The sequence below is a fragment of the Candoia aspera genome, chromosome 16, assembly GCF_035149785.1.
Source record: "Candoia aspera isolate rCanAsp1 chromosome 16, rCanAsp1.hap2, whole genome shotgun sequence".
In the NCBI taxonomy this organism is placed as follows: Eukaryota; Metazoa; Chordata; class Lepidosauria; order Squamata; family Boidae; genus Candoia; species Candoia aspera.
The window spans coordinates 5000258-5024761 of record NC_086168.1 but is presented as its reverse complement, the minus strand read 5'-3'; the positions used below and the strand labels follow the sequence as shown (position 1 = coordinate 5024761).

The following is a 24504-nucleotide window of genomic DNA, read 5'->3' as shown; positions in this document are numbered from 1 at the left end:
TGAAAGTCAGTTGTTGAAAGATGCAATTCTATCTCCACTCACATCATTCAAAGGGCAAAAAGTGCTGGAAAATGGCCCTGGAATAGGTAACATTCCTTGAATTTTGGATCGAAGGATAGGAAACAATTTCTCTTTTCAAAGGACCACATTTGAAGAAGACACACATTAAGACACAGATCCATACCCCAAACCATTTCACAAGCCTATCTAAAGCAGATTCGAAAAGGTATACCGGTAGTCCTCGTTTAACAACCACAATTAGGACCGGAATTTCAATTGCTAAGTGAAGCGGTCATGAAGTGAATCCGACCCAATCTTACAACCCTTTTTGTTAAGCTAATCACTGCAGGTGTTAAGCGGATCACGTGGCCGTTAAGCAAATCACGTGGTTCCCCATTGATTTTGCTTGCCAGGAAAGTAAAAAATGTCAGTCGCATGACCATGAGATGTTGTGACAGTCCTAAATGCAAACTGGTTGCTAAGTGCCCAGGTCATGATCATGTGACTGTGGGGACACTGTGACAGTCATAAGTGTGAAGATCGGTCGTAAGTCGTTTTTTCCAGCACCGTCGTAAGTTCCAACCATCACTGTACGAATGGTTGTTAAGCGAGGACTACCTGTAAAAGATGCCCATAGAGGCAAAGGTCTTTTACACAACTTCTTGTGATTTTCAAGACCCATATTATTTAGCTTATCGGAGATTGCACCGTAGCAGTGGAGAAACGCAGGCTCAGAAATGAGGCCATGAATACTGGAGAAAATGTAAAGCCAGATGGGGTGACCAAAACAACCCATGAGGATTATTTCTCCTGCTAATAAGAATTCTAGTGAGACATCCCAAAATAATCAACAGATTAATATTTCCCCACCTTCACAAAAAGTGGCAAGCTTGTGCCTTATTTGAAAGTAAAGGATTTGCTCAAATTCTTGGGTTATCACTTTAACTTTTTTCCTAATAAATATTCCCAATCAGAGCTCCAAGGGACTTGTTACTTGGATGAACTGCTTCTCATCCAGAAATTTAGGAAGAAGGAGAATTCCCTACATGACAAAATGGACTCATTCCTTTGCACATTTTCAATTTCTTTTTTTTTCTGGTGGATTTCCTTTTCTCCGCCATTTCTTTCTTCCCTTATTCTTCTTACTAGGTGAAATCCTTTGGATCTATATGTTTATGGTGGGCGTCTGCAAGTGGGAGGGGGAAGTGTGAGAGCTTGTTTTCACACGGTCAAAAGTAAAAAAACACAATACCAAGTTGGTCCATTATCAAAGCAAGAGCAGATGGAAACTGTTGCGCCCACCCGAAAGAGATTGGCTTCTAGCCCATTCCATCACCCGGGTAGGAGAAAGCAGTGTGAAAATCTGAACCTTGATTTCAAGGTTTCACTATAAATAGGGCTTGCATCTGATTCACAGCAGCCACAGGAAGGGTTTCAAAGATGCCCTACAATAAACGTACTTATGGGAAGTCATGGGTTGTTGGAAATCAATTCTGGAAGGTTACTCTGCCTGGTAGCAAATGATGCCACATGCATAAGATGGTTATTGCACAAATGACATCATGATGCATTTGACGTCCTTGTGGCTTTTCACAGATCTTCCGACCTAGTGTTTCTCAATCTCAGCAACTTTAAGATGGGTGGACCTCAACTCCTAGAATTCCCCAGACAGCATGCTGGCTGGGGAATTCTGTGAGTTGAAGTCCACCCATCTTAAAGTTGATAAGGTTGAGAAACACCGTCCCAACCCACTGCTCCCTTGCAGGCTAGGAAACCACTGGGGTGACATTTCCTTCTTCCACACCCCCTAAAATGTTCTACAGACATTCTGCTCTGCTCCAAAATTGATATCGAGGTGAAAAGAGGAAGATTTCATTCATTCTTTGAATCCATACGCACGATATTAACTTCCACTCTCAAGGGTTTCAAGACAGCAGGTTTGATTTCTCCAGCAAAGATCTGGCTTTCCTTCCTTAAAATGCTGCACACAATGTTTTGGGTCATCGGTTATGGAAAGAGCTGCCAAAGATGGATCTGAATGAAGAATGATTTTTTAAAATCACACTCAAAGATTTGGGGAGTGGGCTGTGACAGCCGGTAGATGGAGGTACATCAAGCATCTCTTGATGGTTTCTATCTGCCTGATCATTCAAACAAAGCTTCTCCTGGTTCTCAGCTTCCCTCTCCCATGCTAGAGTGAATTTTCTGCACAAGCATCCTTTGAATAGGCCACATTCAGTGCTTGGGGGTTGTATCACTCCATTCTTTCACTTATTCAATGCCCCTCTTCCTTTCTGGCTTGCACTTCCCTTCTTCATTTTTTAAAACAGGCAAGCTTAAGTCCTGGCACTTCCCCATCTCATCTCCTGGTTGTGGAATTCAGAAAACAAACTTCCTAAAAGAAGATGGGGTGGTAGGAGACGGTAGTGCATGAGGTCCAGAACTGATAGGAAAACGGCCCAGAATTAGCAGTTTTGTTTGCTTAACATGCTTAACCTAAAATTGCTGGATTCAGCCTTTTTCCTTCTTTTACACAAGATCCTGAATAATGAACTACAGAGCCAGAAAGGAGAGAACAAAGGACCTTGGACATTTTTCACATGTTAGGGGGAAAAAAGGCAAAAGGTTAGAAGAGGATTTGAATTTTTCTGGACTGCACATCCCCACCTCCTTCAGGTAGTTTTTAAAAATGAGTTGAGGTTGAAGTGGGATCAGAACAGTATTGCAGACAATGAAGCCCATCTGTTCAGAGTTCTAGCCAGCCCTGATCCTTTCTAGAATCTCTGTTCCATGTCTATTTTGTTTCATCCATATTTCATTCCCTCTTGAGTCAACGTGGTAGATAAATTAAACAATCCTCACTGGGTTATTGAAATAAGTGCATCCCAGAGGTTAAAAAAAGTTTCAAACTTCTTTAACTTCTAAACACTTCGTGCTACTGCAAATTTGAGTTGTCTTAAGCAGGTTGACGTTCTCCCAAGCATGTCAACATTTTAATCTGTTGCACGAACACTTCTATTTGGTCTGTATCTGATCTGGTTACAGTAGATGTTGAATGAAGCTAAGCAAATCCTTTTTGTTCAAATGCACTTGTTTGTTCACAAAATTCAATAGTGAGGCCATTTAAAGGGAAGATTTCAAACAGGGTTTTTCAAACTTGGCAACTTTAAGATGTGTTGTTCTGCTGGCTGGGGGATTCTGGGAGTTGAAGTCCACACATCTTAAAGTTGCCAAGTTTGAAAAACACTGATTTAAAATATCATGTTTTAAAATGGTAGATCATTGGAATATTATCTCTAAATACAGGCTTAGAAATCCTGGGGATCATATTCCTTAAAGTAGTCCTCACTTAATAACCATTTGGACTTACAATGAGGCTGGAAAAACTGAGTTACAACCAGTCCTCACACTTAAAACTGTCACAGTGTCCACACGGTCACATGATCACGACTCCGGTGGTTTGCATTTATCACCATTGCATGGTCACGTGATCGCCATTTTCGACCTTCCTGACCAGCTTCTGGCAACCAAATCAATGGGGAAGCGCACGATTTGCTTAACGACTGCCACAAAAAAGGTCGCAAAGTCAGGCCAGATTCACTTAATGACTGCTTCACTTAGCAACTGAAATTCCAGTCCCAATTGTGGTCATTAAGTGAGGACTACCTGCATCAGAAATGTTCAGGAAACAGCTTTGCAAAGGTGCAGGTTTCATTTGATGCCTGTTGTCTTTCCGTTCCTCTCTGCACTGAGCCGCAGCTCAGGTTCTGCAAAGGAGATCATGAAAGGGCTACTGCATTAGCTGCCATGCAAGTCTACAGATAGGTTTTTAATTTCTGTGTCCTTTGGCCAAAATGCCCCCCAGTCCCTGCAATTTCAGGTCAGACTTCCTTCTTTGTTGGGTACCATCTGCAGAACAGAGGCAGGCAGGCAGAGCTGATCAGTCTGGACCGAGAGCGGCTTTCTGAATCCAACCTTTGAGAATCATCCATCTCATCGGTGGTGCAACCTGAATCAGCAAAACAGGATTTTGCAGACCGATCGTGATACATTATTTAATATGGAATGGCGGAGAAGTTTCAAATGCCCAAGATTCAGGATTCCTTGTGAGGTTGCCAAGGATGTTCCCTGGGGTAAACATTTCCACCGCCACTGAATTTTTAATTCCTACCTAAATTATCTCCTTAATCAAGCCTTGGATCGTTTGGAGCAGAAATAGCATTTGCCGGCAGAGAATCCGGACAGACGATTTCTCTGAATTTCTCCGGCAGAAGGAAAAATTCATCCACAATTCCTCAAGGGCAGGACATCTGCCCAAGCGAAGATGCAGGGCCAAGACTGAAAAAGCCTTCAGCAAGGTTTTTCCCCCCCCCTCCCTTAGCATTTATCACGCATCAAAATGTGCCCTTTGATCCTTGTGGTGGATTTCAACACTTTGGTTGCTGAAATTTGGTGGCAAAGCATTAGGGACTAGAATGCTGTGGTATTGTCATATTTGGGTAGTTAGCAAACTAGGAGGTAAGAATGGTAGTGATATTGAGTAATATTATGATTATCTACCTATTCAGTCATGTAGCTTTTAAACATCCTCTTAGCATTTTAATATTTGCACCCATACTGTATTTTAGCTCATGTTATTATTTCTTATTTTTTTCTTTGTGTCTTGTAACTTTAGATATGAAACTGTACAAAATTCTGGCCAGTAACTATAATAGAAGTCACTGATGGATTGCTGTGATAACTCCTAAACTCCTCTAAGGCTTCTGATCAGCTTCATCCTGGGGAAAGATGCTCTTTTGTTTTCTTGAAAGCCTAGCTGACTCTACAAAGGAGAAACAAGGAATAGAAAGAGATTTCATAGACTGTCGAGGTGGGCTGCCATAGGGACATAATTCACTCACGGAAGAGTTAAGAGGGATGCTTTGATGGGAGATAAACTTTTGGTCCTCTTTGGCCTCTCTGTCTAAACCATGTTCTCCTCTAGTTCGCAAAGAAGGGAAAATTTTCTTGTAATGGGAGTAGGAATAACCTTGAGGAACAGGAGAAAGAACTGCTACTAAGACAACAATCAGATAAAAGAAACCCGAGTCTGGCCCAGAACTGTAATCTGAGGAAGCGTCTCAGACAAGACCCTCCCCAGTTCTCAAGAAGATAAAGGGAGGGAGGAGGGAAGCACATCCAGACTTTCAAGACGCTGTTACTGTAACTTTATAATAAAAGTAGCATTAGCATTCATAACTCTGGCATCCTAGTTTTGTCTACCTTGAAGGTCTGACTCTATCTATCTATCTATCTATCTATCTATCTATCCATCTATCCATCTATCCATCTATCTATCGAGTCAGACCTTCAAGGTAGACCAGACTAGGATGCCAGAGTTATGAATGCTAATACTACTTTCATTATAAAGTTACAGTAACAGAATCTATCTATCTGTCATGAGCAAAATGAATAACCTTGAGGAACAGGAGGAATATCTGCAACCAAGACAAGAGTCAGATAAGAGAAATCTGAGTCCAGGGCAGAACTGTAACTTGAGAAAGCGTCTCAGACAAGACCCTCCCTAGATCTCACAAAGGTAAAGGGAGGGAGGGGGGAAGCACATTCAGACTTTGCAAGATTTTGTCAGTGTAATGATATGTGGGAATGACCTTGGGAGACTGGCTGAAGAGATGCTGCCAAGGGAACAGTCAGAGAAGAGACAGCTTAGCCTGCAGCTAGATACTAGGTGGGCAAGAGGCTTGGAAGAGACCTTCCCTAGTTTTTTGGGCTGTAAAGGAGACGGGGGGAGAACTGTATTTTCAGACATGCAAGATTCTGCCAATGTAGCTTTACAATAAAATAGAATTGGCTCATCTGGCTGTGATTCCTGTCTGGTTTACCCTGCGAGGCCGACATCAGTCTTGCAAGTCTGACCAGAGAGAAGATGGGGCAGTGCAAGGCGGGACATTCACACCCACCTCTCGGCCACCTTGCAATGACTCCAAGAAACTCTCTTCTCCTTTGAAAGAAAGTAGAAGCGTCTCTGTTTGTGCTTCTGACCAAAGGAATGAACATAGTGGAAAGAAAACATGGTAGGTAGGTAGACTTTATGGTGGCCTTTGACCAGCCTGCGATAAAAACATGCAAGAGAAAACTTCCACCTTGCGTTAATTTGCAAATTCAGGATGTTTCTAAGCCTGTTTATTGCTCACAAGGACTTAAGCTTCTTTTCCTATTCATCCTGCCTTGGGAAAGCTTTTCCAAAAACAGGGAAGTTCCTAATTGCTTGGGACCAAATGGCAGGTTGCTGGTGATAGCACCTCAGAGGAGCTTATTCGTCTTCTAACGGACAGACTGTAATGAGTCCTGCAGGACAAAGGGTTTGAAAGAAGCTTTTTCCTCCCTTTCCCTGGGAAAAGTCTCATTTTTCATCTTGTCTGCGCTCTCAGGGCAAGGCACATCAATATTCCCACCACTGGGCTGGTCACCACCTGGGCCACTGCTTGTCAGCTTTTGTTCCTGATTAACTGCGTCCTGACATGATTTCCTTGTAAAGATTTTGACAAAATTGGCAACGCATGAAGCCAAACATTTCCCTTGCCTCGCAAGCAAAGTCTGCTGAGGTATTTCTGGGGAGTTTCTTTGAAAAGAGAAATGCTGGGGAATGCTGGAGCTTGGAGGGGTGGTATAAATATCTGCCTTCCCTGAACCGGATCTTTCTCTGAACTGGACACGCATGGTGGATAAAGATCTTTGCATGGCTTTTAGGTGCGGTTGAGATGAATCCTGTTCTTGTGCATCTTAATGCAGAATTGTGCGTTACTTTGCATTTCCCCAACCCTGCACATGGCCTTCATCCACAAAGGTGTTATCTTGGGACTATGCATTCAGGAGCTCAGTTTGAAACAAACCACATGCCTTCCTCCACTTTATTTTTCCTACAATAATGCTTAGGAGAAAGCCTGGGCTGAGGGAGGGAGTGGCCCAAAGTCCCCTAGGGAGCTTCTAAGACTGAGGGTTGACTTGAACCTGGGTCTCCCCATTCCTAGTCCAACATCTGAATCATTACACACCCTGCCCCTCTCTGCAGTTCCAAAGATCCTTGGCTAATGTTATCAATTCAAGGACAGGATGGTAGGAACTGGATGAGTGGACCCAAATAAGAACAAGTCATGTCTAGTTGGGTGGAGATGGATCTGCCTAGTTGGTTGGATCTTGGGTTGGTTGGTTGGCAGAAAATGGTCTGTCCTGGAACCCTTGCATGCCAAGATGTCAAGTCCTGAATAAATGAGTGACTTTTAAAAAGGAACAGACTGCTGCATTAGTCTAGCTGCTCAGCTAGGTTTGAAAGAAGACTTGGGCTGGCTTTTTCCCCTGTTGGACCTTGACATGCTGGAAATTGACCCAGAGACCTTCTCCAAGCAAATGAGCTGCCCCGTAGAGCCCTCTTCAAATCATTACACATTCCCCTTAAACACACACACACATACATACAATCTGCACTGAATTAAATCATAGCCCTTTTTAATTTGGCTGGGGGGGGGCTTTTTTAGCAGAGGGTGGTGGGGTGGCTGGTGGTGGGGTGTCCACAGAGCGAAGTGTGAGGGAACTGTGGAAAAGTGAGCATCTGGGTAGGGAAAACTGGAAGATGATGGGAAAGCAGAGAAAGATCGCATGCAGTCCTGCTTGGTTGGGCCATCACAAGAATGTTTTTGAACCTGGCTTGCTGACAAGGTCGGTGGAGTCTGGGTTTCATCTGGAGCTACAGCAGTGGCTAGAACAGTTGGGAGATGCTTGTTTTTACTTCAGTCAATTCTAAGTCCCAGGTAGTAGCTAGATAAGACATGGGAACGAAAGATCTACACTTGTGTTTCCTAACGTTGGCAACTATGTGGACTTCAGTGGCCATGTTGGCTGGGGAATTCTGGTAGTTGAAGTCCATTCAACTGGAGAGTACCCTGGACTTCCCACAATTCTCAGCAATGGCCATGCTGGCTGAAGAATTCTGGGTACTGAAGTCCACATATATGGAGGCTGGTTGGGAAACACTGACCTGGTGTAATGGCATGTGGGAAAGACCTTGGGAGACTGGGTGAAGAGATGTTGCCAAGGGAATGGTTAGATAAGGGACAGCATAGCCCACAGTTGGATAGCAGGGGGGGCAAGAGGCTCAGAAGGGACCCTCCCTAGTTTCCTGGGCTGCAAAGGAGACCAGGGGGTGGGGGAGGATTGTAGAATTAGCTATTAGCTTCTCTGGTCATGTTTCCTGTCTGGTCTACCTGGTAAGGCTGACATCAATGTTGCAAGTCTGAAAGTACATTCCCCCCCATCTCCTTTACAGCCAGAGAAACTAGGGAGGGTCCCTTCTGAGCCTCTTGCCCCACCCATTATACAGCTGCCGGCTAAGCTGTCTCTTAACTGACTGTTCCCTTGGCAGCATCTCTTCAGCCAGTCTCCCAAGGTCTTTCCCACATGCCATTACACCTAAATCGATAGATACATAGATCATCATTTGACCTGATTATTTAAATTCTCTTTTAAATAAACTTTCCAACTAAATCCCCCAAACATTGCAATGCAAAGATAACACAGATTCTTGGGAGGAAATAACAGAGAGCACAAATATTTTCCAAGCATTGCTCAGAGTTCTACCCTGGCCTTTCTCCTGCAACTTAATGGGATCAGTTGGCCATTTTCAATCTTGGCGTAGACAGAGCTCTCTTTTTATTAGGTGCTTTAACATATATCAGCTCTGGAAAATTGTTTTATGCATTCAAAGGCTGGATTCAGTCAATAACGGGGGAGAGAAAAGGCTAGTGGAAAAAAAAAATGAAAATAAAACCCAGAGAGGAGAGACAGGCAGGCTTAGTTTGTGTTTGTGCCCTGTCTGTTGTGTTTCCTTTTTATTTTTTTAATATAATTTTATTAATGATGATAATTACAATAGTAAAAAACCTAAAAGAAAGATGGAAAAATAAAAAGAATAGAAGGTGCAGAAGGTTTACACTTGCTGTGATGAAGGTGGGAAGTCACTTCTTAATATATTTCTTTTTTTTTACTATATTTTTTTACCTTTCTTTTCTCTTTCTCTTTTTTCCTGTTTTCTCCCCTTTCTCTCTTTCTGTGTTTCCTGATGTTTTAGAAATGGTCATTGGCATTTTGGATGGGGAGATGTCTTCATACCAGAATCTTCTAGGCAGGACTGCTGGCAGATATCTGAAGTCTTGGTTGTATGGAATCTCTGTATATCCAGATGTTGCTGGATACAGCTCTCACCGTCCCACAGCTTGGGCTGTACCAGCTGCAGATGTTAGAAGTTAGACTCCTCCAACACCTGGAGGACCAGAGATGCCCCAACCAAGAACGTCTTTGGAGAAGGATGCCTGTAGTCTAGAAATGGAGTCAACACATCTTTCAGGTTCACTTTCTTCCAATTGTTTCTTTTTCCTGATTTCCCCCCTAGTTTAGCGGTGGCATCCAAACCCCTTGAAAAAGCTAAACAGCGCCCTTAGTCCTTGGATGGCAGGACACCAAGAAATGTGAAGTTGAAAAAACATCCCAGCAGAAGACAATGGCAAACAACCTCAATAGTGTTGCCGAAAAATGCAACATGAGGAAACAAGCTCGACTTACAGGTCATTTGCTCCATTTCTGAATTAGTTTGAGGCTTACAATGAAGTTGGTTAATTGTGGAGAGGCGTATCTTTATGGAAGGAAGGAAGTGAAATTAAGAAAGGAAACATTCAAGGCTACGGGGGACGGGCAAATAGTTTTAGGCACAGCGAGATGAGGAAGCTTAATAATTAGTCCGTAATTTATTTGTGTCTCCTTAATTGGATTGCTTATAATGGGAGCCTTCAGCTCATGCCTATGCCATTAACTTCAATTTCGCTCTGCCCACCCAGGCGACTTGAAGATCTACCAGCTGTTAAATAAAGGAGAAAATAATGTTGGCCAGGGAGGACGTGTTCTGATCTTTCCTGGTTTGGATGCGTGTGTTCCTTCCCATCCAGGGTCATGCCTCCCATACCTGGAACAATTCCTATAAAAAGAATTTTCCTTTTCCACGCTCTTGGGTTCCTCCATTCTGCTGTGACGTGCCAGCTCTCGCTCACCAAAAAAGGACTTTCTTATTTCTATTTCTGTCCCAGGAGTGGCACCTCCTCCAGTTACTCATTAGATCAATAGGGGCAGGATGGAAGGAACAGCACAGAAGGGGAGGTGGAAGGATGAATAAAAATAACATGTCCTTTAAACAAGAGACTTACAATCTTACAGCGATCCACCTGGCTGCTAACTTTTTGCTTGTGCCGAGCAGAATGATTATTCTCTTGCATCATTTTCTGCCATTCCCACATGGTCTGGAGAAAGAGAATTTTGACATTTCTCGGAAGGGGGGATTTTTTCCCCAAATTCTCTGGAGTGGAGAGGGCCAGCTTTGCATTTCTTTGGTGGTCTGGCTGCCTGAACTATCTGCATGCAAATGCTCCTTTGTCATGCAATAATCTCTCCATTCTCCTGACTTCCTAGAATGTTAAATCCCAAGCAGGAAATCAAAAAGAAACTTTCCCCAAGGGGCTTGTTCCAACTGGGAAGGATGAACAGCAAGGGAGGGTTCAGAGTGACGGAAAGATGCTTCCCAGCTTCCCAAACTGCCCCCTCTGTCCTGTTCTGACAATCAAGAAAACTGGGAAACAAACAAAAAAACCCTCAAGAGAAATTGGAAAGAAATTCTCAAGCATCCTGAGAATGAGGCAGAAAAACAGAAGCCTCCTTCAAAGGGGAAGGAACCCTTTTGAGAAATGGCCAGGCAGATTTTGGCACGGCATTGCAGTCAGCCTTCTTAAGGGTCAGTCCAGAAGTTACAGATCAGGGCAGAGGTAGCTTGCATACAGATTGCAAAACAGAAGTAGAAGCGTCTGATTTGAAAAGCCCAAACAATAGATGGGTCCAGCCTCCACCTTCCTATTCTGAAAGCTTTTTCTCTGAACAGTCCTAAGATAGAACAATATGCTTCTCCATGTCTTGGACCAGACCCTCTAATCTTACAGGGGCACTCTGCTCCCTAGGGAGCCCTACATTGAAAATGCTTCCCCTGATTGAGAGAAATAAAAGAAAACAGTCTGCAGGTTAAGTTTCGATTTTTTTAGCAAGTTTCCATCATCTGTGCTAACCACAAAACCAGGCAGATATCACCTCCTGACATCTGCAAAATGGAATCACGTGGGGCATTATAGACTTGCTACAGCTTCTAGATCAACATCAAAGGCACTGTAAAAATACAATTGTCCAGTCACAGACAGCTTAGCAGTGGGGATCCTTGTTTTGGAACCACCCTGCGTTAGATGTATGGTCCATCAGAGACCATAAATCGTCAGCTTGATTCCCAGACAGGAGAACCTCAACAAATGTCTTTATCTTGTCCCAGTTCAGCCTCAGCTTATTGGCCCTCAGCCATCTGCCTTAGCTGGGGGCTTCACTCTGCTAAGTAGCAGACCAGCCCTGAAGCCCAAGAAGAGAATGAAGATATTTTCTCTTAGAACCAGCTGGCCAGGTGTGGTATACCTATCCAGGAGCCTGGCTTTCTAATGCCTCCCCCCCCCTTTTTTTTTGAGAATCTAATTTGTTAAATGGCAAGTGTGATTTGCACAGCTTCTGTCATCTTGGAAAACTACGGCTGCCCCTTGGACCTCCCTGGGTTCAAGCAGATTGAGGGGGGATTTCTGACTTTTCTATGTGTCTTCCCAATTCCTAGTGTTACGATTCCACTTTTCTGTTCTCTAATGTATGTAGCATTATGACCTCACACAAATGGGGAGGAGGGAGGGAGGGAATGATTATGAGAGTGGATGAGAGAAAGACTGGGAAGGAAGGAAGGAAGGAAGGAAGGAAGGAAGGAAGGAAGGAAGGAAGGAAGGAAGGAAGGAAGGAAGGGATTATGAGAGTGAATGAGAAGGGAGGGAGAGAGGGAGGGAGGAAGGGATTATGAGAGTGAAAGAGGAGGGAGGGAGGGAGGGAGGGAGGGAGGAAGGAAGGAAGGAAGGAAGGAAGGAAGGAAGGAAGGAAGGAAGGAATTATGAGAGTGAGTGAGAAGGAAGGGAGGGAGGGAGGGAGGAAGGGATTATGAGAGTGAATGAGAAGGAAGGAAGGAAGGGATTATGAGAGTGAATGGGAAGGAAGGAAGGAAGGAAGGAAGGAAGGAAGGGAGGGAGGGAGGGAGGGAGGGAGGGGACTGCACTGAAGTGGGGGAACTCAAAGGAGAGGACTGTGCAATGAAAGAGCGGTTATTCATATACACCTCCTGACTTTCTTGTCACTAAGTAAGTACCAGAACACTAAATTCCACCCTGGCGAATTTCATCCAAATGTTCTTTTTCTTTAGAGAAAAAAGCCCAAAAGCAATTTCTTTTCCATCACATAAAAGGAAGGTTGTTTTTTTTGTTTGTTTGTTTGTTTAAAAAAAGAATGCCGAAGAAATACACTACAAGTCTTAAAACCTGACACCATTTCCTGAACAAACAGAACCACGCAGAACCTGCTTGGGAGTTGCATCCCGACCGTCTTCCCGCTCTTTGGAGACGGAAAAGACGCCAACGAAACCAATAAAAACAGAAGCTCCGATTACCTGCCTGTGACTTCAATATTGGAGACCGCGTAGAAGTATTTGTACAAGTTCTCCCTTTGGACATAGGTCCCCCCGAGAGCCGGTTTCAAAAGCCGTATCCTCAAGTCTGTCACGGTGAAGAAATCCTTCAGGCCTTTGGCACTCTCCAGCCTGGTGTAAAGGTTGTCCATGTTTTTAAGCTCTGGCCCAGCAAAAATGGCAAAGCGGTCCCTCACCTCGAAGCGGACGTCCTTCTCCTTCTTGGACCCCGCCCAGCGCGAGTATTCCTCCGTGCAGATCACCCTGTTGACACTGCTGGCGGAAAGCTCCCTCACCTTCCGTGCCGGCATGCCAAAAGCTTCATTGCATTCATCCGCGTAGTACTGGTACGGGTGCCACGTCCTCCCGTTGTCCAACGACTTCTCCAGAATCATTTTGGTGGGCCGGCCGTACTCAAAAGTCAACACGATGTCGTTGGTCAACTCGATGCTTTTGTTCCAAGACAACGTAACGTTGGCCAGCAAAGGCTTGGGATAGCGGCTCCATGTCACGCTCTGCCAGTAAGTCGCCAGGCCTTCGTCTTCTTTATCGAACATGAGCTTGGGGGGGTGGGCCAGGTCTGGGTTCGAAGCATCGCACTCGTCGCTGCACAGATATGGGTTTTCCTGGAAGAAGGACAAGAATGAGAAGAGAAGAATGGGAGATCTGAAGAGCTAAGCGGGAAAGGAGAAGGGGTGTACCAGTAGAGGTTGAACTGCAGGAACTCCTAAGAAAAACAGTAGTTTCCCACCATGGGAAATTAAACAATACAGATGGCTGGGTGTGAAACCATCTAAAGTGTTCCAAAGATATAAAACAGCTGATGAAGAAATAACGGGAGTGCTACGGTCTTGGGCAGACATCTGTTGCTGTAAAGCAGTGTTTCTCAGCTCCAGCCACTTTAAAATGCGTGGACTTCAACCCCCAGAATTCCCCAGCCATCTGGGGAATTCTGGGAGTCGAAGTCCACACATCTTAATTCTGGGAGTTGAAGTCCACACATCTTAAAGTTGCTGAAGCTGAGAAACACTGCTGTAAAGAACTCTGTAATGCTTGAGGTTTTGATTGAGAAGGTGCTTGGAGAGGGCACAACATACGACTCATTAAAGCAGATACAGCCAAGTGCTTGCAGACAGAGAAAAGACATGGTTTTTGAGGGGTGGACAAGTTCATGCTTCCACATGATCTAAAGGCCATTTTTGGGAACTGGATCTGAAGCTTGAGGATAGAGCCTGATGGGCAGCCCATTGGCTGAAGGGGACACAAGCACACTGTTGGCTCTGGAGCTCATCTGAAGTCAGCTTAGAGCTGTCCAAGGTTAGCTTCTAGGACCTTGGTCTTTGTGACTTCAGGTGTGTAGCAAACCCAACCTGCTCAGGTAGGTAATGATTCAATGTACTGTATGAACCCTGACAAATGAGTTAATTCAGAAACCGGGTTAAGTGTGTGGCGTAAATGTGACCTGCGTGCAAAAGAAAAGCAGGTTGTGTAAAGGGCAGAAGGAATAACCTTGAGGAACAGGAGAAAGAACTGCTACTAAGACAACAATCAGATAAAAGAAACCCGAGTCTGGCCCAGAACTGTAATCCGAGGAAGCGTCTCAGACAAGACCCTCCCCAGTTCTCACGAAGAGAAAGGGAGGGAGGGGGGAAGCGCATTCAGACTAATTTTGTTCTGAATCAGAACCTGCAAGATTCTGTTGCAATAGGTCTATCATCTATAATGAAAGTAGTACTAGCCTGTATGACTTTGGCTTCCTAGTCTGGTCTACCTTGAAGGGCTGATAGGTTATCGCTTTTGGAAACCTGGTCTCCTTCCACACTCTCTTGCAAACTTCTGTTCAAAGGAATTCCTTTAATCGGCCACCTAGACTGGTCTGCTAAAAGGGGAAATTCTTTCCCCTTTTATGGAGAAATACTTTCCCCATAAATAAAAGGCAAAACACTTTCCCCATAATGAAAGGTGGTGGTGGTGGGGGGGTTGCCAGCTCAAACTCCCCTCCCCCTTATATATCTTAAGTGAAAATGTTATTAATAGCTAAGCCGTTGAGCACGTTTTAAAAAGCAGACATCTGCTCAGAACGCAAAAGCGATGAAGTAGCTGTGTATTAAAAGAAACCAAAACCACAGTCATTAACTTATTGTCCTTGATTTAACCAACAAGCAACTGAAACCACGTTTAAAAAAGCAACAACAACAAAATAAGGGATACGCACATGTGCGCCATAATCCTTGGGGCCTCCAACGTGACTCAGCTGTTGCCTTTTTACTAGTTTTACCTATTCCTCTAAAAACTGCCTTATTTCAAGGCTGGATTAACACAACATAGTAAATATTAGATGTGGCTTTGCCAAACACAACAGTAAGAGTCACAGAGTGTGCAGTAAGCAAAACAGATGTGCCATATTACAGCTTAATGCACTGGCCTGGTTCACACAACACATGTTCCCACAAGCTACAATGCCCAACTTAAAATAAACCTAGTTTAGCACCTGTGTGACCCCCCCAGCCCGTGTTCTGTTTAGCAGGGTCAATTCCTTATTTTAAGTACACCTGTGTCCCAGGTAAAGCAATGTGCCTGTTTTGCCTTTAGAGAGAGATTTTTGGGGAAATCTTCATCAGGTCATGCCCACCAAATCATGTCTCAGAGGGAGAATGTCACAGGGTTGTGCTCTCTCTTGGAAGCGGGGGTCCATAAGGAAGCACCCCAGCCACCTTGCCAAATCCTGCCAGTTAACCCAAGGTCAACTCAAGCTGTTATCCCTCCCCCACAGCCCCCCATCAGCTATGAAGTTGCCTTGCCTTGCTTTGATTCTTTGCATGGAAACTTCAAGAAATCTGCCCTGGCCTTGACAGCAACATTTTAGCAATCTGTCAGCCTTGCAGGATAATCCAGACAGGAAGCATGCCCAGATGAACTAATTCTACTTTATTGTAAGGTTACATTGACAGAATCTTGCAAGTCTGAACGTACGTTTCTCCCCTGTCACCTTTACAGCTGAGAGCCAGTTTGGTCTAGCAGTTAAGGTGCTGGGCTAGAAACCAGGAGTCTGAGAGTTCTAGTCCCGCCTTAGGCCTGAAAGCCGGCTGGGTGACCGTGGGCCAGTCCCTCTCTCTCAGCCCAAGGGCCAATCAGGTGTGGTAGGAGAGTTTTAGTCCCGCCTTAGGCCTGAAAGCTGGCTGGGTGACCGTGGGCCAGTCCCTCTCTCTCAGCCCAAAGGCCAATCAGGCATGGTAGGAGAGTTCTAGTCCCGCCTTAGGCCTGAAAACTGGCTGGGTGACCTTGGGCCAGTCACTCTCTCTCAGCCCAGCTCAGTGCAATGCAGGCTAGCCTCCTTGTGGTGCACCCTGGGCAACATGACTTGTCACGGCTAAATAGCCTACACATCTGGCTGCTGGACCTCACAAGGATTTCCCAGCAAGAAAAAGCAGCACGAACACCCAACTGCTATGCCATACGATTAAAAAAAAACACCTTTACAGCCCAAGAAACTAGGGAGGGTCCCTTCTGAGGTGCTTGCCATGCCACATTCCTTCTGTGGGCTCAGCTGCCTCTTATCTGACCAGTCTTCTGGCTATGGATCTTCCCCGTCTCCCAAGGTCATTCCCACATACCATTGCACAATCCCAGGTATTCTAAGATCCTACAATTATCTTCTGGCTTCATTACCCAATTAGTTGCGCAAGAGCAACAGCAAGTGCATAAATGTTGGACAGAAGCTCATCCAGTGTCCTGCCAACCATGGCTGAGCAGAAGTGAATTTTCACTAGCGTCTGGGTTGATCATATTCTTCCACTTCCCATGGTGGCCCTCAGAACAAGAAGAGCCAATGGGCAGAATGAATCCAGAGCTGGTTGAGAATGGCACAGCTGCTTCACCCTGTTCCCCCTGCCTTCCAGTGCTCTGATACATCTCCACATAGCAGCCTCCAACATCCAACTGATGTGCCAATCTGGAACCTTGTGCCAATCTGGAACCTTGTTGCAGCTAACCTGCACGCCATCCTCCCCTGTCTATCTCCTGCAAGGTTTCTCTTCCAACCTGTGGATCAAAAGCTGAGCCCCACTCCCCGGAGCAGATGGCTGGGAGCATTAATGAACCAGCCTGTGTATTTATCCTGTCTTACTCACCTGGGGAAAGATTTTATTTCTCATAAACAGCAGCGATAATCAACAAAGGCTCTAGCCAGCTCAGTGATGCTGTGGGTCTTTCCATGGTTGACCAGGTTCAACTGACCTGCCCAGCTGGACACTACAGGTAGTCCTCACTTAACAACCATTCATTTAGTGATGGTTCGGACTTACGACAGTGCTGAAAAAAAGACTTACAACCGGTCCACACACTTATGACCGTCACAGCATCCCCGCAGTCACATGACCACAATTTGGGTGCTTGGCAACTGGTTCACATTTATGACCGTCACAGCATCTCATGGTCACGTGATTGCCATATTCCACCTTCCCAGCTGGCTTCTGGCAAGCAAAATCAACGGGGAACCATGTGACTCGCTTAACGCCCACAGTGATTCACTTAACAACTGCCACAAAAAAGGTCATAAAATTGGGTCAGATTAATGACCGCTTTGCTTAGCAACCAAAATTCCAGTCCCAATTGTGGCCATTAAGCGAGGACTACCTGTAAGCTGAAGAAAGGGAAGAAGAGTAGAATGGCAATGGGTAAAAATAAGGAACGTATTTTCAGCTTTGGCACAACCACATTTTGCTTGCAGCCCCAGAATTTTATCTCTGAAGACCTGCTTCTCGCAGGGTGCATGTTTCATAATCCTAATTTTTAATGTAAAAGGGGGAAAATGGGATTAAAGGAAGCAGAAGGGATATCCCCCCACTTCCTGAATCTTTCTATTCAGTTGAATTTGAGTAAAAGCAGGCTGACACCCAGCACCAAAAATATATATATAACATTTGAAGATAATTAAATGTCTTGCTCTGGGGCATAAATTGATAACGCGACAAAAGATCAGGCCAGAATTCCTACTGAACCGAAGATATTTGCCGACAATTAATTTCAATTCCATTCACAGATTTAGAGGATGGGAGATGCCTTAATTAATTTAGAGTGATTATCACTAATAGCTAGTAAGTGGTAAAACATGAGCACAGAGGCTATCAAATAGCAGGGCAAGAGGAGAATGAGAAAAGTGGATAAATATGCACCAGCATTTCCAGGGTTAAAAAAGGAACGGGGTGGAGGTTTACCAAATGGGTTCCTTCTCCTGTCCCTATAAGCAACAGCCCCCCCCCCTTTTTTTTTTTGCTAGTGATAGTTTTTAAATAGATTTCAGAAATAACCTTGCCCAGAACAAGCTGCAAAAATGGCTGAAAAATGTAAGAAACGGTGTGGTATAGTGGTTAAAGAGATAGATTGAGATCCAACCATAAAGAGGTGGGTTGACTTCCCCTTGAACAAGGCAGTTCCTGGACGGGGCGCTGTGAAAAACCCAACGGATCGCACTTCAGCAAGAAAATCCAGGATGGAACACTGCGAAGTTGTGACCTTGGTGGAGTGACGCAGGAACCGTTCACTAAGCAAAAGGGGATGAAACATTTTTTAAGTCCAGATCTACAAGATGACATTCAGAAGTGGCTCAGATAGACACCCCCCCAATTCACATGAGGATAAGAAGGGCAGAACTCCAGCACGATCATACTTGCAAGATTCGATTATTAGAGCCTACCTCAATCAAAGTGATTTTAGCCTTCCTGTAAGGTTGAATTCATGGTCTGGTCTACCCAGTGGGGATGATGCCTCACCTCTGAGAATGAGGAATCAAAGATTTCTTGGACCTCAGTATGACCCAAATTATCAATATTAGACCTGAGTGCATTTGAAACATCACATGGGCTGCTCTCTTGCAGCACCAATAGCACTTTCCAAAATTCAGTCTTATGAAGGCTGCTCAGTTAAGACACTGAAAGTTATGGGCAAGCCCACCCTTCTCTTCAAAGCTCCTCCCCCCACCCCACAATCTTTTATGGAAGAGAAGGGGGAAATTATTCATAGGGAGCAATCTTTGTATGCATCTGTAATGGTATGTGGGAATGACCTGGGGAGACAGGAGGAAGAGTTGAAGACTAGGCAACAGTCAGATAAGAGGCAGCTGAGCCCACAGAAAGAAAAGGGGTGGGAAGCATCTTAGAAGGGACCCTCCCTAGTTTCTTGGGCTGTAAAGCGGGGGGGGGGGGAGAGATGTACTTTCAGCCTTGCAAGATTGATGTCAGCCTTGCGAGGTAGTCCAGGCAAGAAGCACACCCAGAAGTACTAGCTCTAACTTTACTGTAATACATTAACACTCTCTCACAATTCTGAAAGTACCTCTCTCCCCCCCCCCCCACCTTTAGTTTTAGCCTTCCTGTGGAACCGATTTCCTGGTCTGGGTCTGCCCCAGTGGGGCTGACGTCTCAGCTCTGAGAATGAGGAACCAAAGACTTCCTGGACCTCAGTATGACTCAAATTATTAGTATTAGACCTGAGTGCATTTGAAACGTCACATGGGCTGTTCTCTTGCAGCACCAACAGTGTCCCCCAAAATTCACAGTTTAGTCATATATTTGAATGATCAGCCAAGGTCAGTCTGTGGCTGCCAGCTAAGCTGGTGTAGAGAGTAAGGAAGATAACCTTGACAGAAATATGCAGGAACCATTCCCTAGGCAAAAAAGGGTAAAACTTTTATTAAGTCCTGAGAAATGCAATAACATTCGGAAGTGGCTCAGATAGACACCTCCCTAATCCACTGGAGCATAAGAAGGGGGAGGAGGTCCAGCACAGACAGACTTGCAAGATTCGGTTATTAGAGCCAATTTCAGTAAAAATAACGTTAGCCTCCCTGTGGAGTTGATTTCCTGGTCATGTCCGCAGATGTTGGGGTCTTCAACTCACTCAGCTGATTCTCGGGGATTTTGTCCTCACTCCAATGTCCTGCATGGAACAGGCGTTCCTTCTCTGGTGCCCTTCGCCTGATTGCACCCGTCCCCTTGGAGGACGCAAAAGGAAATAGAGGTGGCGCTGCAAAGACCCCGCCGAGATAAATTAAGAAACCGGAGCCCTAATCGAGGGAGGTTTCAATTTTCTGAATTTCTGCCTCTCTCTGTACCTCCTGGCTAGAGGCTATCGATCGGCTGCTCTTTAGCAGACCTCAATTCTGGTTTTTTCTTTCCCTCTTGATTGCTTCCCAACAGAAAGGCTGCTTGAGTCCAAAATCATCTGTGGCAACTTGCTGGCAAGCGATGGATTGCTTGGGTTGCCATGAATCAGCAGAAAGAGATGCTGAAACCTGAGCCAGCCAGAGGGCCCGACCAGTCGCTGGAGACCGGGGCATCTTCTTCCATCCCGCTTCCGCCTGGTTCGTTTTTCTCTGGCTCAGAGGGAAGCAGGCTGACGTTCTGGAGCATCACTTAAGCTCACCCTTTTCCTGGGGGCCTCCCTTAACAGGGAGGGAGGGAGGGAGGGTTATGGCTGTCCAAGATTGGTCGTATTTTGGGTAATTGGATGCAAGATGATGGTCAGCCTTCACCTCCTCGTTCATTTTAAGCTGTGCATTCAGTTCACACTTGAAACTTTGGTGAGCTGGTTTGAGTGCTTGCATGGGAAGGAAGGAAGGATGGATGGATTTTGGTTGGGCCTTAGAGTCTTATTTATTTGTTAACTTACTCCTTGCCTTCCTTCCTTCCTTCCTTCCTCTCTCTTCCTTTCCTCTCCTTTCCTCCTTCCCTGCCCCCCCTTTCCTCCCTCACCTTCTCCATTTCCTTTCCTTTCCTTTCCTCCCCCCCCCCTCCATCCTTTCCTTTCCCCCCTCTCTCTCTCCTTCCTTGATCTTCTGGATTCTTAACCGAGCAGCAGTTCTGGAATTCTTGTTATTATGAGATTATTGCATTAAGAGCCAAGGGAAGCAACCGAAGCAAAAAAGGAAAAAAAGAAAGGAAAAACGGGAAGGGCTTCGCACAGGAGCCAGCAGCTGGCGGATCCTCAGAGCCATCTGTCTCCTTCCCACTCTGGTTGCCAAGCCCAGCAGGGGGAGGGGGCCGGGGCAATAAGGAGGAGAAGTTTATGTGGCAAGACGCGATCTGGCAAAGCCACAGGGAGGACAATGCGTTGGTCTCTTGACCCTTGTGCGCTGTGTTGTTAACAATGGATCTATGGCAAACCAACTGTTGATCAGAGGTTTTAACACTCAGTAATATGTTCTCATCCACCATATGTTAGACTTTCTGGTGGTTTTCAAAGAGGTTTTTATTTGGTAAGAAGCAGTAATTGAGTATCAGGCTATTCTACCGGACCCTTTCCCAAACACACTTTTTTAGACACCACAGTGACACATTGGAAACTAGCAAGGAGTTTACACAAGTCTATTAATTTTAGCTTCTCTCTCTCACTCCCTGCCCCCCCCTTTTAAGTTCATATTAGCTTCTTTCTGCATGAATGTGTAGCTATTTTAAATAGAAATAAAATCCCCATAAAAATCGCTGTGCGTTTTTATACATCTTTCCCCCAGTAAACAAGCTTTTCGGATGCAGTTTTTCATCTGTCTGGTTGATTAAAGAGTGTTCATTCATTCATACGCAATCTTGCTTCAGATCCACATTTCGCAAGCCGTTTTCTAAAATTCTGCACCATTTGTCTGTACGTGTTGTTCACAGAGATGGGCATTTTGCTTATAAGTATGTATACTTCATTATGGATTTTTGTAGAAGTTGTTCAAAAGTCCAAAATGTACACTTTCTGAAGAATGAATGATCTACATATTGATCTGGGAAAATGCATTCTGTAGGTACTTATACCAGACAATAAGGCCAGCTGGCTAAACCTAAATTAAAATCCATCATTTTACAAAGATCTCTCTTCTAAATGTTGAAACCACATTACATTTTGCTTATTTATGGCAAAAAGTTTGATAGCATTTTTTTTTTTAAGCAGCTGGGTTTGCAGGTCATCACCTCATTTTTTAGGTCCACAGAAAATGACCTATAAACTAATTGAGGGATCTGGATTCCCAGAACACGTTAAGATTTTTTTAAAAATCCCAACCAAGGTTAATTCTAAGCAATCTGACACCGTGGAAGTGTTTCCCTCTTAGGCGTGTTGTATGAATTTGGGCATCAGATTTTTAATTTTAAAATTACTTCCAAGACTTTCTCCTGGAACAAAGGGCAAAGAGGCAAAACAATTAGGAACTCACGCATTTCTCTTTTCCTTGTGACCAGAAATGGTGATTTAGGGGAAAGGTGAAGCGTCAGGGTGATCAATGCACCACTTTACCAGGAAATTTACATTGTAAATGTGCGTGTCTGCAATGAAAAAGAAAAAGGGAAATATTGGGGCTGCCTTTCTTCCCTGGCATCCAAATTCCCCGCATGGACGCAGATTATAGGACAGACTTGGAGGGGTTAATATTTCTAAGCTGGAATTGTGCCCCTAAGAAGATTATCTCTCTCTTTATACAGGGCTGGACACATCTAAGCTTGATTTGCTCAGGGACCAGCTTCCAGAGACTCATTATTTTAGAAGCTCCTTCATACCAACGTTGTAATTGCATGAGCAGCTGATGTAGGTTTCAGTTGTGTTCCTGAGTCCCTGGTGATAACCTCACTTCACCTCTTACCTGCCTTTGAAAGAGTTGATCCTCTTAGGAGGGATGAGAATTTCAAATAAAGAACTGCCCCCAATCTGCTGATATTGAATATGATGAGGAAGGCCTAAGCTAGCCACGCTTATTCTGAAGCAACTGCTTCTGAATATCAGGAGGCTCACTTCCAAATCCGCAGGCAAATGATCAAGGTTGGCACCCGAGGAAAGCAAAATTAGGTCCGTGTTAGGATGCCCAGACTGGGGGCGGACGGGTGGGTGGGAACAGCCTTATTTTGCAAAACTCTTCCTCAACGTTGGAAAATAGATTTCCAGTGAAAGATCTGATGCACAGGGATGCTTCCAATTTTTTTAAAATTGTGGTGATAAAAGGCACCCCCCATACGCATGTAAACACACCCAATACCCAACCTATGAGATTCCCCACCCCCATACATATGAACTGCTGAAAGTGCCCTTGTAAGAAAATATTCACAGTAAAGGGGAATTGACCCTGAGTGGCAACAGGAAAAAGACACAGTTAGCAAAGCAAATTATTTCTATGCACCAACCATACCTCAGAGCTAATATAGCTAGCATATTGACCTAGTAGGAAGGGATAAATGACAGTAAGGTCCTACGAATGGGTTTATCCAAATTTTCCGACATCATGCTGTCATTTCCACCATGTCTGCCTTTTTCTTCATTTTGACACTGCCTTGCCTTGCTTTGCAATGTATATTTGCCAAAGGTACATAAATCCTTTGCTCATGGCCGCTCAGCAAAGCATCAAAGCTTTGCTGGAGGTCCAGTATTATTGCTTGTATGCCTGCAAATAAAATTATGTTGAATCTTCAATGATTTGGGTGCTTTAGGGGAGCCAAGTCTGAGCCACAACAAAATACACAGAAGTGAGAGTACAGAAGCTGTTCATTAAACCTGTTCATTCATTAAAGCAATCCCACCTCCTAGCATCATGCAACTGTCTTCCAAATTAACACCAAAGTATTGCCCAGCCACCCCTCAAAAAAAAAAACACAACTTTTTGGCTGCAATCACAACACAGATCTCTTAGGTAGTGAATTAAACCATTTTCTGGCTCCTCACAATACATCAAACCATTTTAATGTGGAACAACTGAAAAGAAGTTTGTGTTGGGGCCTCATCCCCAATTTGATATGGGGCAATCCAAGCGCAAGGTTGGCCGTGCGGATGAAAATGCTAAAAGATGGCAAGTGTGTGGTTCAAATATCCTACAGCCGTTACAAAATCATTGGTTGGTCTTAGACCAGAGTTACTCCAACTTTGACAGCTTCCAAATGTGTGGACTTCAACTCCCAGAATTCCTTAGTCAGCATGGCCCTTTCTGAGAATTCTGGGAGTTGGTCCACATTTCCCTAGGTTGGGGAACGTATTTTTAGATTCTTCTCCCCAAAGCACACCTTTACTGGCCTGTCTTACTGGATTTACTATTAAGCAGGTAATGCTTAAAATGTGGAGTTAACTTTTAAGGGGCTGGGTTTCCCTAAAGATTTGCTGACCTTCTGCCAACCCTTGGCTTCCCTCAAGCCACAGGTTTGAAGGAGGTGCCATTTTAGCTACGGAAGAGACGACATGCAGCCCTCAACGCTGCCAATCGAAGGAATCCTGATTATGAAATCCACAGATGTGAATCAAGACCTGGGTAATTATGCAGGAGGGGTCACCCAGCAGATGGAACAGAACGGTGAAGACTTAGGGGGAATTTTGGGGAGGAAAACGTTCAGGTTTTCTATGACTATGGCACTCCAAGTAGGCTGAAAGTGTTGGCCTTCCTTCCTTCCATCTTACTCCCTCCCTCCAATTTTTCCTTCCTTCCTTCCTTCTCTCATTCACTTTCATAATCTTTCTCTTTCAGTCTCCTGTATTTCCTTCCTTCCTTCCTTCCTTCCTTCATCATTCTTTCTCTCATTCACTTTCATAATCTTTCTCTTTCAGTCTCCTGTATTTCCTTCCTTCCTTCCTTCCTTCCTTCCTTCCTTCCTTCATCATTCTTTCTCTCATTCACTTTCATAATCTTTCTCCTTCCTTCCTTCCTTCCTTCCTTCCTTCCTTCCTCATTCACTTTCATAATCTTTCTCTTTCAGTCTCCTGTATTTCCTTCCTTCCTTCTTCTTTCTCTCATTCACTTTCATAATCTTTCTCTTTCAGTCTCCTGTATTTCCTTCCTTCCTTCTTCTTTCTCTCATTCACTTTCATAATCTTTCTCTTTCAGTCTCCTGTATTTTCCTTCCCCTTCCTTCCTTCCTTCCTTCCTTCCT

The 24504-nt window shown here is 44.6% G+C and overlaps 1 protein-coding gene across 2 annotated transcripts in view; it reads right to left on the bottom strand.

The window, feature by feature from the left end:
* Positions 1–24504, bottom strand: part of NTNG2 (netrin G2) — a 71681-nt gene that overhangs the window by 28720 nt on the left and 18457 nt on the right. For both annotated transcript variants that reach the window (XM_063315991.1, XM_063315990.1), the window contains exon 2: positions 12608–13251. In XM_063315991.1, coding sequence (XP_063172061.1) covers positions 12608–13251 — 644 coding nt within the window. The remainder of the gene's footprint in view (positions 1–12607; positions 13252–24504) is intronic.